The 19,330-nt window shown below is 36.7% G+C and overlaps 1 protein-coding gene across 3 annotated transcripts in view; it reads left to right on the forward strand.

Moving 5' to 3' along the window:
• DNAH11 (dynein axonemal heavy chain 11) overlaps positions 1-19,330 on the forward strand; it is a 295,727-nt gene that overhangs the window by 241,474 nt on the left and 34,923 nt on the right. For 2 of the 3 annotated variants that reach the window (XM_070264673.1, XM_023639347.2), the window contains exons 66-69: positions 4,801-5,005; positions 11,013-11,177; positions 12,889-13,029; positions 18,465-18,635. In XM_070264673.1, the coding sequence (XP_070120774.1) occupies positions 4,801-5,005; positions 11,013-11,177; positions 12,889-13,029; positions 18,465-18,635 (682 nt within the window). Of the gene's footprint in view, positions 1-4,800; positions 5,006-11,012; positions 11,178-12,888; positions 13,030-18,464; positions 18,636-19,330 lie in introns of those variants that run through there. The other variant, XM_070264674.1, reaches the window with a different exon arrangement.

Raw genomic sequence — 19,330 nt, forward strand, 5'->3', positions numbered from 1 at the left:
TGGGCTGCCACAGCAGAGCTTGCAAACTTAACCACTCGGCCACGGAGCCGGCCCCTAAATTAAATTTTTTTAAAGTGTAAAAATGTTTAAATTTTCTTTTCATCTAGAGATATGGGTTAGTGGTTAAAACAGGAAGTTTATAAAGCATGAACTCAAACCCAGTAAAAAATCATGAGCAAATGAGGGGAAAATTCAATGTGAAATCATGGAAGGTTGTGACAGACCTGGCATTTCTCTGAGACCCTGCACAAGGGAGGAATGAATTCAAACCAAGATGGAGCAGTAATCAGAAAACGGCAAGATGTACAAAGAGATTTATTTAAAGTATGGGTTTTATTATTGTGGAGGTGTAAAGGAGTATAAACTTTGGTATCTCTAATGTGTGAGAACGCCAGGCAGTAATTACATGAAAGCTTCACTCTTAAAATTTCCTTTAAAAGACAATCACGTCAATCTTGAAGTCTAGGCCAACAGTCATACAGTGAATGGTGCTAGCAAAGGAAGATTTTCTCAAAGCTACTTGTCAATTTTGGAAACGTTTGGAAAGGGAAACTCAAGTAATGGGAAAAATTCTGACGATCTTCCCAAGGAAAATATGGTTGAATATGTCTTCAGTGAAAAAGAAGCAGGTTAACTAAGAAAGGTGACCTTATCCTATAAGACCATCCTATGCCTCACTTTATTAGGCTCAAAAGTCAAGCATGAACCTCTGAGAAGCTATGTTAGCACAGTTACTTACCTTATAGATTGATAAAAGCTCAAATGTTACTGATTGATCTCTTGATAGAATGTAGTTCTTTTTCCTTTTTTGGTAACACCTTTATTGATGTGTAATTAACATACCATACAAGTTAATCTTTTAAAGTGAACAATTCAATGATTTTTAGTATATTCACAGCATTGGGCAGCCATTACCACAATCAGTTTTAGAGTTAAAATTCCTAGGCAACCACTAACTTTCTGTCTCTCTAGATTTGCGCATTCTAGACATTTCCTATAAATACAGTATTGGTCTTCTGTGACTGGCTTCTTTCACTTGGCATAATGTTTTCGAGGTTCATCCATGTTGTAGCATGTGTCAATACTTCTTTCCTTTTTGTGGCCAAATAATATTGCATTGTTTGGATATACCAGTTTGTTTACCTATCCATGAAATTGCAGACATTTGGATTGTTTCCACCTTTTGGCTATTATGAATAATGCTGCCATGAACATCTGTGTACAAATTCTATGTGGACTTATGTCTTCTGTTTTGTGGGGGAGGGTATGCACTTAGGAGTAGAATTACTGGGTTAAATGATAAACCTATGTTTAAGATTGTGAGAAACTGCCAAACTGTTTTCCAAAGTGGTTACACCATTTTACATTCCCACCAGCAGTGTATGAGAGTTCTAATTTCTCTATATTTACAACGCTTGTTTTTGTCTGTGTTTTTTCATTATAGCCATCTGTTGAGTATCAAGTGGGACCTCACCGTGACTTTGATTTGCATTTCCCTGATGACTAATGATATTGCACATTGGGTGCTTATTGGCCATTTGTTTTTCTTCAAGAGGAGAAATGTTTATTCAGATCCTTGACCTATCCTTAATTGGGTAGATCTTTGATCTTTCCATGGCTGTCACTTTGTAGACTCTTAATATGTATTTATTTATTGAACTGAATACATAAAAGAATGAATTAATATGTAAAATATTATAGCCATAATGCCTATTATGAGATCATAAATAGTAACGTTTGTGAGAGTAGAGACCATGCTTGTCTTGGTAATGGTTATATGCCCAGTGCCTAGAAGACACTCTGACAGCCGGGCACTGTGTAGGTGTTCAATAACCACTTGTTGAGCAAATGAATGTTTGGTTCCAGCATGTTTCACAATAAAAACAAATAACTGAACATATTATCAATAAGGTACATTGTTATTTTAATGAGTATGACATCAACTGGAAAATATGTGAATAGATGGTGTCCTTTCCATGAGCTATAAAACAAGCGTTGAGGACCACTGTGCTCATTGGAGACACTAGCAGGCACTGCCTGGTTCACCTATAACAATTGGCCTGTGGTTCATTCATCTCTTGTTCTAAGTGTTTCTCTTTAACAGTGATGTGAATACTCTTTTCTAAATTTTTTTTTTAAAGGGAGGTATGTATTATACAGATATATACTGGCTTAGAAGAGAGTTGCTACCAGAATTCTTCTTTTTCCTCCTGGAAAAAAAATAAAACAGTAGAATGTTCTGACATAGTAAACCAAACCAAAACTTGATAACTTGAATGAATTCACCATTCACCTTAATAAAGAATGTCTCCAAGAGTAGCTTATTTGGCAGATCTTTTTCAAGCTTAAACATTTAATCAAAAACTGTGAAAGTTTTTGTTGCAAATATAAAATCACTACAATAGAGGTGCCAGCCTGGTGGCTTAATGGTTAAGTTTGCCTGCTCCACTTCATCAGCCCAGGATTCACAGGCTTGGCTCCCAGGCGTGGACCTAGTACCACTCATCAAGCCAAGCTGCGGCAGCCTCCCACATAAAATAGAGGAAGATTGGCACAGATGTTAGCTCAGTGACAATCTTCCTCAAGAAAAAAGAGAAAGATTGACAACAGATGCTAGCTCAGGGCCAGTCTTCACACACACATACACACACAAAATCACTACAATGGGAACAAAATTTAACAGTTGGTTGAAGACAGTACGCTATGAATCTTAGCTGTAATGATTAAAGCTTTAGTAATTAAGAGTGATTTAGTGATTAAAGCTTTAGCAGTTTAAGAAAACTATGACTTTTCTTATAATCTTCACACACTAAAATTGTTTCATAAAAATTTCCGTAGTCAAATGGAGTGGCCAGTGGATCAGAGGCCCTATCTTAAGCCATATGACACAAGAGACTTAATCTCAGAGCAAGATGCAATTATGAAAGATCCACCAACAGCAACCTAAAATATTGCCACATTACATCATTCTGGATATCTCTCCCCAAGTTTAAAAAAAATTGTTGCAAATATTGTGACATTTTCAGAAAAAGGAATGTCTGAACTTGTTATACAATGTCTTTCTTTTCAATTCATCTAATTTTCCAAAATTGATAAATTTAGTGAAATAACATCTCACCTTAAGTCAGTGGGATAAGTGGTATTTTTTTTTTCTTATGGCTATTTACTGTCTTCAAATTAAAAATAATATGGGCTTTGGATAACATTCTACCATCATTGTGATGATACTTCTGTAATTAAAATGCTTTATACACTGAATGAGGAAGAATCCAGAATTTTCATGAATATTTAAGATAAAGTAGGAGACTGAGAAGACGTTCTCTTTACTTCTGCCATGCTCCCAGGCTGCTTATGTGAATTTTCACTCCTCCACAGTTTGGGCCATTTTGACAGTTGAGTTTGAGAAGTTCCAGTATTCATGGTTTTTGTCTGAAGCATGAATTTAAAAAAACTCTCCCTTCGTTAGATCCTCATAGCAGGTTCCTGGCAGGAAAAAGACCACAAAGTAGGCTGGGATTTTTGAATAGAATTAACATAGTATTTACAGAAAGAATTTTCAGAGGGAAGGTTAAAGGGAACCCAGTAGAGGTGTTGAGCGACTAAGGATTTGCACCATTACCACCTCTAAGCCCAAAGGTGTTACTAGGTCCTGTGAGCGGAGCTGTGGAAGCCGACCTTCCCAAAGCTGGAATGTGGTCACAGCAGGACACAGCCTCCACCAGACCTTGGCGCTGAGTCAGGGAAGATCCTTCTCGACCTCTCTCTGCTCCTGTACTGCAGTCTCTTGCCAGTGCATCCATTGCCCAAGCCCATCCACAACTCAGAGGGCAACAGAGCTCAGGTGATAAAATCATTAGAAGTTAGACCGCAGCATCTGAGGAAGAGAAAAATCAGGCCTTCCCCTCAAGGAGAGATTGCATTTGTTCAGATCTTTGCTTGCAATTACAGAAACCACTTCCATCTAGCTAAAGCAAAATGGAGAACATGTTACAAGGCTACAGGATCATGGCAACTGAGGTGAAAATGCAGCCTGGCTTCAAGCAAGATGGGACGTGGAAGCTATAAAATCCAGAGCATGCTCCCTGTGCATTACTCTTCCATCTGAATATTGAGTTAATTATTCTTCCTTGGGGAATCAGAGATGTCTTTCTCTGCTGCTCGGTTCACCAGAGGACAGAGTGACTTCACCACAAGTTTATAGGTTCCAGCTCCAACTCTCCCTTCTCTCTGTCCCAACCCCAAACCCCAGGAAAGGGTACTCTGATTGGAACAGCTTGAATGAAGTGCCCAGTCCTGGTCCCCATGGCCCAGGGGAGCAGGAAGACAAAACAGAAGCATGGTTGCTGAGAGCCAACCCCTGTGCAAGATGGAGCCAGGAAAAATACTGTCCATGCATCCCACACAGAAGGCTCCTTAAACTTTGCTTTTGAGCCAATGGCAAAAGTATTGGAAAGTAGTTTCAAGTCTATATGTATTTTTAATATATATATATAAATCTTAAATATACACTTAATATATACACAGATACATACAAAACATACTCATTTTATCCTTAAAGAATAGCAATGTTAAAGGCTAATCACAGAAAGTATAATAATAGGAGCTAACATTTGTTATTATAGGTCCTTTATATGCTTTATGGTATTTAATTGTTACAGTGACACTATGGGTAAGCTGAAAAATCCTGAATCACCTGTTCTTAACCTAGATACATTATCAGAACACAGGAATGGAATGACACCTTAATGTCACTTATGGTTCATGGGAATCTCCTGAATGTCTGTGTAATGCCCTCTTTAGGTATATCAGGATTGGAGATAAAGAATGTGAATTTAACAAGAACTTTCGCCTTATTCTTCACACAAAACTGGCAAATCCTCACTATAAGCCAGAATTGCAAGCTCAGACAACCCTCCTGAATTTCACAGTCACAGAAGATGGTTTAGAAGCCCAGCTGCTGGCAGAGGTGGTCAGTATCGAAAGGCCAGATTTGGAGAAACTTAAGGTAAAAATTATGAAATCGTTCACCAACACTTATTCAGTACCTGCTTTGCATAAATTATAGTACTAGACACAGGAGTATAAGATAGGATTTCTGCCCTACAGGATCTTGCAATCTAATTGAGAAAAATGAGGATATGTGTGAACAGTTAAACAATTCAAGGGTACTCCTGATAAAGGAGGTAGTCAGGGTTGTGCCACAGGTAGGAGGTGAGCGAGCTCTAGGTCTTGTTTGATGCAGGTGATTAGGACAAGCAAAGAGGCATATCAGCCATGGAAAATGAAGGAGAGAAGCATGTACGTGCCCTGGTAGGTTGGATGATATTAAACCAATGCAGCCAAGGCAAAAGATCAAAAAAGAGGAGTAATAAAGTAAGGTTGGAAAAATTAAGAGGCTTGTAGCTGGCTATGACCAGTATTTAAAGGAAAATTTATGGCTTTAATCACATTGATTAAGAGCAAATTCTGAAAATAATTAAATTGTGTTGTTGCAGAAAACAAGAAAACAACAAGGGAAGCCTAAGAATGTAGGCAGAAGGCAGTGGCAGAGTTGAGTAATTGAAAGAGACTGTAGGACCTGCAAAGCCAAAAATATTTACTATCTGGCCGTTTATGGGAAAAGTTGGCCACTCCTGATATAAATCAATAGTTCTCAAATGGTGGCTCCTGAAACAGCAGCATCAGCTGGGAACTTCTTTAAATACAAATTCTCAGGCCACATCAACATTTACTCCTATGTTTTCTTCTAAGATTTTTATAGTTTTACCTTTTACATTTAGCTCTATGATCCATTTTGAGTTTATTTTTCTATATACTGTGAGGTAGGGGTCCACATTCTTTCTTTGCCTGTGGATATCCAGTTGTCCAGCAGCATTTGTTGAAAAGATTATTCTTTCTCCCTGGAATTGCCTTTGCTCCTTGTCAAAGATCAATTGACCATACTTCTGTGGATCTCTTTCCTCAATACCATACTTTCTTCGTTAGTGTAGCTTCATAGTAAGTCTTTAAGTTGGGTAGTGCCAGTCCTCTGACTTTGTTCTTCTTCCATACTCTGTTGGCTCTTTTGAATCCATGCTTTTCGATGTAAAGTCTACAATCAGTTTGTCAATATCCATAAAATAATGTGCTGGGATTTTGATTGATATTGTGTTGAATCCCAGAAAGGAAGACATAGTGTCTTAACGATATTAAATTCTCCTGTCATGAGTATGGAATATCTCTCAAGTTTTTACATCTTTGGTTTCTTTCATGAGAATATGGTAGAGTTCTTCTTACAGATCCTCAACGTAGTAAAATTTCTTAGATTTATACCTAAGTATTTCAATTTTGGGTGCTAATGTAAATAGTATTGTTTTAAATTTTAAATTCCATTTGTTCATTACCAGTATGTAGAAAAGCAATTGACTTTTGTATATTAACCTTGTATCTTGCAGCCTTGTTATGATGTCTTATTAGTTAGGAGTCTTTATGTTGATTCTTTGGGAATTTCTACAAAGACAAGCATGTCATGTGAACAAAAACTGTTTCTTTCTTCCTTCCCATTCTGCATAGCTTTTATTTCTTTTTCTTGTCTTATTGCATTAATTAGGTCTTTCTGTACAATGTTGAATAGAAGTTTTGAAAGAAGGTATTTTTACCTTATTTATGATCTTGGAGGGAAGGCATTTGGTTTCTCACTGTTAAGTATAATATTAGCTATAGGTTTCATTTTTAGCTGTTATTTATCAAGTTGAAGAAGTTCTCCTCTGTTTCTAGTTTGCTGAGAGTCTTTATCATGAATGAGTGTTGGATTTTGTCAAATGTTTTTTCTGCATCTATTGGTATATCATGATTTTCAGCTTTAGCTTGTTGATGTAGTGGATTATATTACTTGACTTTTGAATGTTGAACCAGTCTTGTATTCCTGGAATAAATCCTACTTTAGATTTGATCTGGGAATATTTTTTTGAGGATTTTTACATGTATGTTCATGAGAGGTATTGATCTATAGTTTTCCTTTCTTGTAATAGCTTTATCTGGTTTTGATATTAGGGTAATGCTGGCCTCATAAAAAGAGTTAGGAAATATTCCCTTTGCTTCTATTTTCCGGAAGAAATTATATAGAATTGATATCATTTCTTCCTTAAATCTTTGGTAGAATTCATCAGTGAAACCATCTGGGCCGAGTGCTTTCTTTTTTGGAAGATTATTAATTGTCAATCCAATTTTTTTAATATATACAGGCCTGTTAAGATGATCTATTTTTCCTTGTGTGGGTTTTTAGTAGATGGGTCTTCCAAGGAATTGGTTTACTTCGTCTAAGTTAAAAAATTTGTGGGCATAGAATTGTTCATAACATTCTTTTATTATCCTTTAATGTCCATGGAATCAGTAGTGATGGCTTCTCTTCTATTTCTGACATTAGTGATTTGTGCCTTCTTTTTTTTCCTGCTTAGCCTGGCTAGCGGGCTATACATCTTACTGATATTTGTAAAGAATCAACTTTTCGTTTGTTGATTTTTCTCCATTGGTTTTCTGTGTTAAATTTCATTGATTTCTGCTCTAATTTTTATTGTTTATTTTCATCTGCTTGCTTTAGGTTTATATTGCTCTTCTTTCACTAGTTTCTTAAAGTGAAAGCTTAGATCATTAATTTTAGATCTTTCTACTATATGTATTCTCTGCTATAAATTTTCCTCCTTCTTGCATCTCACACATTTTGATAAGTTGTATTTTCATTTTTATTTATTTCAAAATATTTTTAATTTCTCTTGAGACTTCTTTGACTCATGTGTTATTTAGAAGTGTGTTGTTTAATTTCCAAACATCTTGGAATGTTTCCAGCTATCTTTCTGTTATTGATTCCTTGTTTAATTTCATTGTGGTCTGAGCGCATACTTTGTATTTCTGTTCTTTTAAACTTTTTCAGGTGTGTTTTATGGCCCAGAATTTGGTCTATCTTTGAATGTTCTATGTGAGCTTGAAAAAAATGTGTATTCTGCTATTATTGGATGAGGTCTTCTGTACATGTCAGTTACATCCAGTTGATTGATGGTGCTGTTTGGTTCAAATATATTGCTAACTGATTTTCTGCCTGCTAGGTCTGTTAATTATGGATTATATGAGTTTTGAATTCTCCAACAATAATAGTGGATTTGTCTACTTCTTGCAGTTCTATCAGTTTCTGCCTGCTCTGTTGTTAGACACATACACTTTAAGATTACGTTTTCTTGGAGAATTGTCCTCTTTATCATTATGTAATGCCCCCGTTTGCTCCTGATAATTCTCCTTGTTCTGTCTACTGTGTCTGAAATATAGCTACTCCAGCTCTCTTTTGAATAATGTTAGCATGGTATATCTTTCTCCATCCCTCTACCTTTAATCTGTCTGTGTCTTTATATTTAAAATAAATTTCTTGTAGACAACAGATAGTTGAGTCTGTTTTTTTTTATCCACTGTGTCAGTCTCTGTCTTTTAATTGATTTATTTAGACAAATTACATTCAAAGAGATTAGTGATATAGTTGGATTGGTATCTACTGTGTTTGTGATGTTTTAAATTTACCATGCTGTTCTTTTCTCCCCACTTCCCCATCCCCACTTTTTTTCTCTTTTCTTCACTTTATGCCTTCTCTGGTTTTAATTGAGTATTTTATATGATTCCAATACCTGTCATCTCTTAGCATGTAAATTATACTTCTTTTAAAAAAAATTTTAGTGGTTTCCTTAACATTTGCTATTTACATTTACAACTAATCTAAGTCCACTTTTAAGTAACACTATCCTGCCTCATGGGCAGTGCAGGTACCTTTTAACACAGTCTTCTCATTGCCTCCCTCTCATCCCTTATTATTTTAAAGAGTTATCTCAAGACTAAGAAAAATAAAATATTTTGGTTTCATTTATTCCTTCTCTGACAGTCTTTCTTTATGTAGATCTGAGTTTCTGACCTATATCATTTCCCTTCTCTGTGAGGATTTTTTTTTTTTTTTTGCATTTCTTGTAAGACAGGCCTACTAGTGACAAAATCCTTCCTTTTTTGTTTGTCTGAAAAAGTCTGTATTTCTCCTTCACTTTTGAAGGATAATTTGGCGGGACACAGAATTCTAGGTTGACTTTTTTTCCTTCAATATTGTAAATATTTTACTCCACTCTTTTCTTGCTTGCAGGGTTTCTCAAGAGACATTTCATGTAATTCTTACCCTTTTTCTTCCATAGGTGATGTGTTCTTTTTTGCTGTGGCTTCTTTCAAGACTTCTTCTTTGTCTTTGATTTTCTGCAGTTTGAATATGATATACCTAGGTGTAGATTTTTTTTATTATTTATCCTGCTTAGTGTGCTGTGAGCTTCCTGGATCTGTGATTTGGTGAATGTCATTAATTTTGGAAAATTCTTAGCCATTTTACCTCCAATATTTCTTCTCCTCCTTTTACTCTTTCTTCTCCTTTAGGTATTCCCATTATGTGTATGTTAAACTTTTTTAATTGTCCCACAGTCCTTGGATATTCATTTCCTTTTTTTCACTCTTTTTTCTCTTCACCTTTTATTTTGAGAAATTTCTACTGACATATCTTCAAGTTCACTGATTCTTCCCTTGACTGTGTCCAGCCAACTAATGAGCCCATCAGAGGCATTCTTCATTTATGTTACAGAGTTTTTTTATTTCAAGCATTCTCTTTTTATTCTTTCTTAGAGTTTTTATCTCTCTACTTATACTGCCCATGTGGCTTTGCATGTTGTCCACTTTTACCATTAGAGCCTTCTCATATTAAGCATAGTTATTTTTAATTCCCAATGGAATAATTCCAAAATCTCTGCCATACCTGAGGTTTGCTTTATCTCTTCAGACTGTGTTTTTTGCCTTTTAGCGTGCCTCCTACTTTTTCATTGAAATCTAGACATGATGTATTAGATCATTCAAACTAAGGTAGAGCTTTAGTGTGAGGTTTTATGTTTATATAGCTAGGAGTTAGACTATGTATAATATTTACTGAAGCTGTTGGTGTCATAGGCTTCAATTGCCTTGTTTTTGTCTCCCCTGTGTCTTTGCATTTCCCTGCAAGCTCCTTCCTAAATGGAGTGTGTGTCTTGCAGCTTTCTCAGTTGTAATCCACTTTTATTCTACTGGAGTCTCTTAATGTGGTGGTAACGTGCTGTGGATGGGAAGCATTCTATAACCTTACAATTAAATCTTATGGTTTTCTAGTAGGCCTGAGTCACTGGACTTTGACCTTCAGAAGAGTGTCTTATTTTTATCTCCCCCTTGAAAGGAAGTCTCGATGAGGCTGAGTGGTCTAGCACCCTTCCCCCACAGGTCAGATAAGGCTCTGGTAAATTTCCCTTAAGGGCAGGCTTTTGTTAAGAGAACAGAAAGCTCTTAAGATATTTTAAATGGTTGCTTTCCTCTGAACATATTTCAAAATGGTTGCTTTCCCCTTTTCTGCCCAAAGCAGGAGTAGATTTTTTCTGATCCTCACTGTGAGAACCTGATGAGTCTCCTGGTGGTAAATTCACAAAAGTATGGAGGGCTCCCTAAGACTGGGCCCCTAGCCCAGCTCTGCCTCTCAAGCTCTGCCTCTAGCAATTAACCAATTACTACTTAAATGTTCCTCATGAGCTGTGATTGTATTCAGCCATCTCAGGGTAGTAGTTTGCCCTGTGACCTCAGTTTTCTGATGGATGTAAGGATTGTTGATTAGCTTTTTTTCTGTCATGAGAATGGAAATGATCACTTCCAACTCTTCAGATTTGAAGCAGAAACCAGAAGTTTCTTTGTATAGAATAGATTCTTCCTATCGGTTCACGATATTGAATGATTGTGATAAATGTTCCTATCCTACACTGTGGAGTGCAACCCAGATCTTAACATACCTTCTGAATTGTTTTTAAAGAATTTTTAAAAATTATGATTAGTATAGTTTTAATGTTGTGTGTTTTATTATATATGATTCCATGAAATTGATGATTTAGGAAACTCTGCTTAAAAACATGAATTTAACCACCATTTCCCACACTTTTCTTGGTTTGTGTTAGTTGGTTTTGACAAAGCACCAAAATGACTTTAAGATAGAGCTGAAATATCTGGAGGACGACCTCCTTCTGCGCCTCTCTGCGGCAGAGGGGAGCTTTCTAGATGACACCAAACTGGTGGAGAGTCTGGAGATGACAAAGGCGACTGTGGCAGAGATAGAGCACAAGGTAGGAAAAGGCAGAGGACGCCTGGCGGTTTTAATGCTCTCTTTGAGTGAAGTGCTTGGGGAGAAAATGTAATCAGACTTGGTCATTTATTTAAGAGAATTAACTTGTGGAATTCAGGTCATTTAATAAACTGCCTTTAAAAATTGGAGTGTGTGGGGTTCTGCATAGAGATAGAGATGGTTGAACTTGTGTTTCTCCTAATTCAGCAGCAATCCACTCATTCAAATTAGACTCTGTTAGGCTGTTATTTTTTTCTGAGTGACCAAATATGAAGAAAATTGGGGCCTGCTGGCTTATATGGCCTAAAATCTAAAAAGGCTTAGCATCTACTTCTGGCAAACTGACATCCTCTAGTCTCACCACGGGTTTCCTAGGCTGTTGTACATTTTAGTGAAATACTTAGAGCTGAGGTTTTGTTTACAAGCCTTCAGTTGTGGGAGACAAGCGAGGGATGGTCTCCTGCTGTACTCAAATGCATTATTCACCCTGGGAAAATGACATTTTCTAAAAGCCAGTAAAAATTTTCTTTGAGTAGACTTCCTGCTGAACATCCAACATGTCCCAATATGCCTTATGCATGGTAGGCACTTGGAACTTTCACAAGTGGCCATTAACTCTTAAAATTCCATTGTTTCAAAATAAGAGGAATTCTTATGTGCTTTCTAACATATCCTTATTACTAAGTAATCTATTAATTACTCAGCTGAGGCTGTGTCACCACGCATCCAAAATATTTGTCTTAATTTAAGCAAGGAAGTGGAATCCTGAATTACTCTATCCTTTTAAGTAAGTGAATTCTAGGTGGCTCCTAAGATGGTAAAGATTAGAGCAATTAAGTAAATTAGGTCTTAGCTTTGAAGTTAAATTCTAATTGTCTCTTAAAATGTCTCTTCCTATCTCCTTAATATATCTCCATGTAGTGACTTCCCTCTCAGCACTACATTTTCTTTATTTCCTTTTATACGTAAACATGAGGAGTCCAGTCTATAAAAAAGGTTGGAGAAATATTGCATCTTATAAAGCCATAGGACCAGCAGTCTTAGATAAAAGACTTAAACAAAAGAACTAGATTTTTGAGCCTTCAATAAAAATGAATATGTTGGTTGATGGTGTTCTTTTGTTTTAATTATCTCTCTGAATGTACCCAGAGGCTAATACATAAAGATAAACTAAATGGAAGCATATGAGCATATGGATGATCTGGTGCAAAGTCAGAATTAGACAGCCATAAGAATCTTCATGTAAAGGATTTTAGTAAGCATGGCTATTGGATGTATTATTGACCTTGGCTGCTTTTGTATACCTTGTTGACTAATAAAGTTATTGGCATTGAATTGACCCAGCAGACTTTTAAGAGCTATCCCTGGGAGGCGATAGAGCTGGGTTATTAACCCCTGAAAGAGAGAGGGGAGGCGGGAAGGTGACATTACTCAGAACAAATTCTGTAGAACCAAAAACAAGCAAGTCTGTTTAATGTGTAACCATAAAACAGCTAGAGTTATATCCATACTCACTGAAAACCCAGTTTATGAAAAAGACTATTTAAAAATATGAATTTAATAATTTTAGAAAAACTCAAGAACATAGATCCCATACATGTTATCTATTTTAATACCAATAATTTCTGATTTCAGATATGTCCCTTCCATCACTTGGATACGTATAGAGAATATGAAGAGTAAGTGACTTATGTTGTTTGATCCCACCGTAGGTGATTGAAGCTAAGGAAAATGAAAGAAAAATCAACGAGGCCCGAGAATGTTACAGACCAGTGGCAGCAAGAGCATCTCTTCTTTATTTTGTTATTAATGACCTCAGAAAAATCAACCCCATCTATCAATTCTCTTTGAAGGTAATGGTGAATAGGCAAGGAAAAATTTATACTTCAGGAATTCAGCTTGTTTCTGAAAGTTTAGAATTTACTTGCAAGCAATCAGTGCACCTGGTAAGGAGTCATGAGGATCTAGCTACCAAAAAAAAAAAACCCTCAAAAACGTCCTCATTCTCTCAGTAACTTTCATTTATAGTTTTTAATAAGGCTTTGAGATAATTAAACTATGTGACATAATACATTTGTTTTCTTAAACAGAGTCTTACAGTTTATTATAGTTTCACACTATGGAGCTAGTGTGCAAGAGAATTCTCCTTGAGGCTCCTATACTTTCTTTGTGAAAATGTCGGTTTTTTTATAAGGAGATTTTCTATATTATTTTGGTATAGAGGGAGAAAGAGTGAGAACAACTATTTATTAAGCCACTATTACGTGCAAGGCACTTTCATACTTTGGTTCATTTTTATGCCTGAAACATCTCAATAAAGTATAGTATTTTACTCCTATTTTAAAAAAAGAAAACTAACATTTTCAGATTTTAAAATAAATTACCAAAGAATTCACGTTTCATAATAGTAAGAACCAGGATTTGAACCCATGACTGTTTGATTCCAAAGTCCATGCTCCTTACTTTGCCCCATTCTGTCTCTGGGCAGTATCCGCCCATTCTGTCAGTGTTTAAACAAATCGTTATTGAGATCAGTCATCATGCCAGATACCCTGCTGGTCACTTAGTGTACAGTTTTGAAAAAAACAGATATGAATGGAAGTATATAGGGGTGTGTGTGTGTGTGTGTGTGTGTATGTGTATAAAAGTGGTAGGTACAATGAGAGAGAATAATAGGGATGATTGGGGCTGTTTTACTGGGGGCCCAGGGAAAGCCACTCAGAGGAAGTGACCTTATAGCTGATTCCTGAAGAATAAGTAGGATTTAGCCATTTGAAAAGTGTTTGGAGAAAACAAGGATGTGTGAGCCATAAAAGGGTTTGGGATTCCAGGCAATAAATGAATCTATGTGGCTGGAAGGTAATGAGTGAGGGAGAAGACGGCAAGACACGAGTCTAGAGAGGTGCGAAGGTCCAGATCACATGAGGCCTTGTAGACCATGTTGGGGATTTTGGATTATAGTCTGTGTACCAAAAGAAGCCATTGAAAAGTTTTAAGCAGGTGACTGATATGATAACCAAAGACTCAAAAGTAAATATACTTGTGATATGATTGAAGCTAGAATAATAACCTCTTGGAGCTGGATTGGACGTGGGCAATAATGAAGAGGAAAAAGTCAAGAATAACTAGCAGGTTTCTAGTAGTATGGAACCAGTGTGCAAAAATCCTGAGAAGCACAGTGTGGTTGGATTTTGGAACAGCCACAGAGTATAAGGAGAATAATAAAACTGAATCAGTAGTGTCAGCCCAGTGTCACCCAAATACCGAAACGAGACTAAGGCATTACACAAAACACTGCAGAGCAGCCCCCTCAGGAACGTTGTTGTAAAACTGCTCGAAAAGAGATTAGTAAGTTGAATCCAGTCACATATAAAAAGCACAATAATTATGCCCAAGTGGAATTTATGCCAGGAGTGCAATTTGGTTAAACATTCAAAAATCACACAATGTAATCCTTCATGTTAATAGAATAAAAGAGCAAAACCAGATGATCATTTCAGTGGATGCAAAGAACTTGACAAATCTCAACACCCGGTTAGAAGAAAAAAGAAAAATTGTGAGCAAACTAGGAATGGATGGTAGCTTCTCAATCTGATAAAGGACTCCTACAAAAATCTACAGCTAACATTATACTTAGTGTTGAAAAACTGAACGCTTTCCCCTAAGATCAGGAACAAGACACGGATGTCTTCACTCAACACTTCTATTCAATGCTGCACTGGAAATTACAGCCAGTGGAATATTACAAGAAAAGATACAGAGATTTAAAAAGGAGAAAAACTGTCTTTTTTTCTCAGATGACCTGATCATGTGTGTGGAAAATGATAAGAAATCTACAAAAAAGCTTCTAGGACTAAAAGTGAATTTTAGCACGATTGCAGGATGTAAAGTCAATATGCAAAATCCATTGTATTTCTATATAGGAGGAACAAACAATTGGAAAATAAAATGAAGAACTCAATACTATTTACAATAGCTTCTAAAACCGTGAAACTCTTTGGGATAATTCTAACAAAATGAATACAAGATCTGCATTCTAAAAGCTACAAAACATTGTTGAGAAAATTAAAGAAGGCCTAACTAAATGAAGAGTGTACCATGTTTATGTTTTGAAATGCTCAATATTATTAGGATGTCATTTCTCTCCAAATTGATCTATAGATTCAATTCAATTTCAATCAGAATCCCAGAAGGCTTTTTCTGTAGAAATTGGCAAGCTGATTCTAAAATTTGTGTAGAAATGCAAAGGATTTAAAGTAAGTAAGTTTGAAAAACAACAACAAATTTGGCAGATTTATAGTACCTGATTTCAAACTTATTATAAACCTACACTAATTAAACTAAAGAAAAATACATAGATTAACAGAACAGAATAGAGAGTCCAGAAGTAGGCCCACAAATGTATGGTCAACTGATTTTTGGCAATGATGCCAAGACGATTCAATGAGGAAGAGATAGTTTTTACAACAAATGGAGCTGGGACAACACAATATCCAAATGGACTAAAATGAACCTCAACCATTATATCACACTGTCGACAAAATTAACTCAAAATGAATAAGCTAAGCTATAAAATTTCTAAGAAAAAGTCTTTGGCTTGGGTTAGGCAAAGATTTCTTAGGATATAATAGATAGAAAAAAATTGATAAACTGAACCTTATCAAATTAAGAAATGTATAGTCTTCAAAAGACATTGTTAAGAAAATGAATAGACAAGCCACAGACTAGTAAAAACTATTTCCAATACGTATATCTAACAAAGCACTTATATCAGAATATATAAAGAACTTGTACAACTCAATAATAAGACAAACAACCCCATTAAAAATAAAGATTTGAATAGACATGTCACAATATATAAGACATACTAAGACATATGTATTGCCCATAAGCACATTAAAAGGACCCTCAACAGTCATCAGAGAAATGCAAAGTGAAAACAGAATGAGGTATTACCATATAACCAGTAGAACGGCTAAAATTTTATAAGACTGTCAGTAACAAGTGTTAGCACAGATCTCATTTGTCAAAACTCATCAAACTGTACTCTTAAGGGGCATGTTTTATTGCATATAAATTAAAACTGATTTTTAAATGTAAATATCAAATGACTACTTTGTTAATACCTTCTTACCAATATTTACACTATGTTTCTGTCACTGTAGGGTTTTACTTTCACTCAAATATACATAATTCAAGGCAAATTGGTCTTTGGTCCCTAGTCCCTGTCCACCAGTCAAAAATATATATTTTATATCTACTTATAGATATTCAGATGTGTTTAGATATATATTTAATTATATATATATATATATATATAAAAATCCAGATAGCCCATTATTACTGAGGCATGAAATAGAGTAATAAACAAATATTGAGAGTGATTTTAAGAGGAAAAAAGAGATAATCAAAGGGCATGCCAAAAGTACATGGGTACAACAACAACAACAACAACAACAAAATAACCTGTTAAAAAAATGGGCAGTTGGGCCAGCCCCAGTGGCCTAGTGGTTAAGTTCAGCGTGCTCCACATCAGCAGCCTGGGTTCAGTTCCTGGGCGCAGACCCACACCACTCGTCTATCAGTGGCCATGTTGTGACAGCAGCTCACATACAAAACAGAGGAAGATTGGCAATAGATGTTAGCTCAGGGCGAATCTTCCTCAGCCAAAAAAAAATAGGCAAAGGACCTGAAATAGGCATTCTCCCAAGAACATATGCAAATGGCTAACAAGCATATGAAAAGATTTTCGACATCACTAATCCTTAGGAAAATGCATATGAAAATCACAGTGAGATACCATTTCACGCCCCTTAGAATGACTACTATAAAAAAAAATGCAGAAAATCAAGTGTTAGCAAGGATATGGAGAAACTGGAACCCTTGTGCACTGTTGGTGGGATTATAAAATAGTGCAGCTGCCATGGAAGACAATATGACAATTCCTCAAAAAATTAAAGATAGAGGGGCTGGCCTCGTGGCAGAGTGGTTAAGTTTGCGTGCTCCGCTGCAGGCGGCCCGGTGTTTCGTTGGTTCAGATCCTGGGCACGGACATGGCACTGCTCATCAAACCACGCTGAGGCAGCATCCCACATGCCACAACTAGAAGGACCCACAACAAAGAATATACAACTATGTACTGGGGGGCTTTGGGGAGAAAAAGGAAAAAAAATAAAATCTTAAAAAAAAAAATTAAAGACAGAATTGCCATATGGTTTAGCAGTTCCACTTCTGAGTATATACTCAAAAGAATTGGATGATAGTCTTAAAGAGGTATTTGTACACCCACATTCATAGCAGCATTATTCACACAGACATGTGTCGGTCAAGTCATCCCTTTGCTTGACGAAAGGGATACATGCTGAGAAATGCATTGTTAGGCAATTTTTTTGTTGTATGAACATCACAGAGTGCATTTACACAAACCCATCTGGTATAGCCTACTACACACCTAGGTTATGTGGTGCTAATCTTATGGGACCACCATCTTATATACGGTCTGTCATTAACCAAAATGTATGCGGTGCATGACTGTGGCTAAAGATGGAAGCAACTCAAATGCCCATGAATGGATGAATGGATAAACAAAATGTGATATGTACATGCAGTGGAATATTATTTAGCTTTAAAAAGGAGGGAAATTCTGACACATGCTACACCATGGATGAAACTTGAGGATATTATTCTGAGTGAAATGCCCAGTCACAATAATACAAACACTGTGTAATTCCACTTTGTAAGGGATCTAGAGGAGTCAAACTCATAGAGACAGAAAGTAGAATGGTGATTACCAAGGACAGAGGGGGAAGAGGAAATGTAGAGTTGATATGTAACAGAGTTTCAGTTGTGCAAGATGGAAAAGTTCTGGAGATTGGTTGGACAACAAGGTGAATACACTTAATACTATGGAATGGTACACTTAAGTATATTAAGATGGTGAATTTTATGTTCTGTGTATTTTATTACAATATACAATTAATTGTATGTATATATATTTTTTTCTTTCTAAGTACACCGGTAGAAGGAGAGAAGATGATGCAATTCAGTTGTCTAGGGAGGAGATGTGGATAGATTTTTATGGAATGATGTTAATAATAATAGTAATAGCAAACATTTAATGAGCACTTACCGTAAGCCAGGAACTCTTCGAAGAGCTCATATAATCCTCATAAAAATCCCATCCTGTCTCTCCAGAGATAAACCTTAAACTGGAGCCCCGTGTGTCTGGGGCCAGCTAGACACCCAGGCACCAGTTTTCACCCTTTAACAGTCACTTTGAATTCCGCAGTCTTTCAACATGCTCTTCCACAGAGCAATCGCGCAGGCTGACAAGGTGGAGGACATGCAGGGGCGCATCTCAGTCCTGATGGAGAGCATAACCTATGCCGTCTTCCTCTACACCAGCCAGGCGCTGTTTGAGAAGGACAAGCTCACCTTCCTGTCCCAGATGGCTTTTCAGGTGAGGGAGTTGGTCATTCCAAAGCATCCCCGGAAGCAAAGTCACACATCTCTGTTTATCATGTATTTTACTGCTGCTGAGGGGAAGCACAGACACCCTTTTGGGAAGCCCTTGGTGGCATGAGGAGAGTCTGAGTTTCCCAGAGGGAGCTTGGGCATGTGACAACCTTCTAACAGGTCACCGTGTGTTGGTGTGGGTGGGTGTACGCTTTAAGCAACCATGTCAGCTATCACCCTGAAAATCAGATGGATATGACATTCTCCTTATCTTCTCAGGTCCTGTACAGAACCTCCCAGGTACTACCAGGGAGATTCTCTGAGATCAGTCATGAATCCAGATCCGAGTAGTCCTAAGAGTTTCTCAGAGCCCCTTTAAAAAACAGTGAGTGGGTACAAAGAGCCCCGGGTGTGACACTCCACCTTCAGTAAGACCTACCACTCTTTTACTCTTTTTGATATGGACTTCTGCAAAAGATTTTTTTTAAACAAAGGTGCCCATGATAAGAAGAAAACATTGACGACATGCGTAGATGAAATAAGCATGTTCATTTTAGGTTCGTTTGCTGTATAACTTTTTCTATCAGTCCAAATCTTGGCAAAAGGTCACTGACTGATGTTTGTCGTGTCCTCCGCAGTGCCTTGCCCAAAGAAGGCGTTTTATAAATACCTGCTGTTAATAAAGATAGACTGTCACTT

The sequence above is a fragment of the Equus caballus genome, chromosome 4 (genome assembly GCF_041296265.1).
Source record: "Equus caballus isolate H_3958 breed thoroughbred chromosome 4, TB-T2T, whole genome shotgun sequence".
Classification (NCBI taxonomy): domain Eukaryota; kingdom Metazoa; phylum Chordata; class Mammalia; order Perissodactyla; family Equidae; genus Equus; species Equus caballus.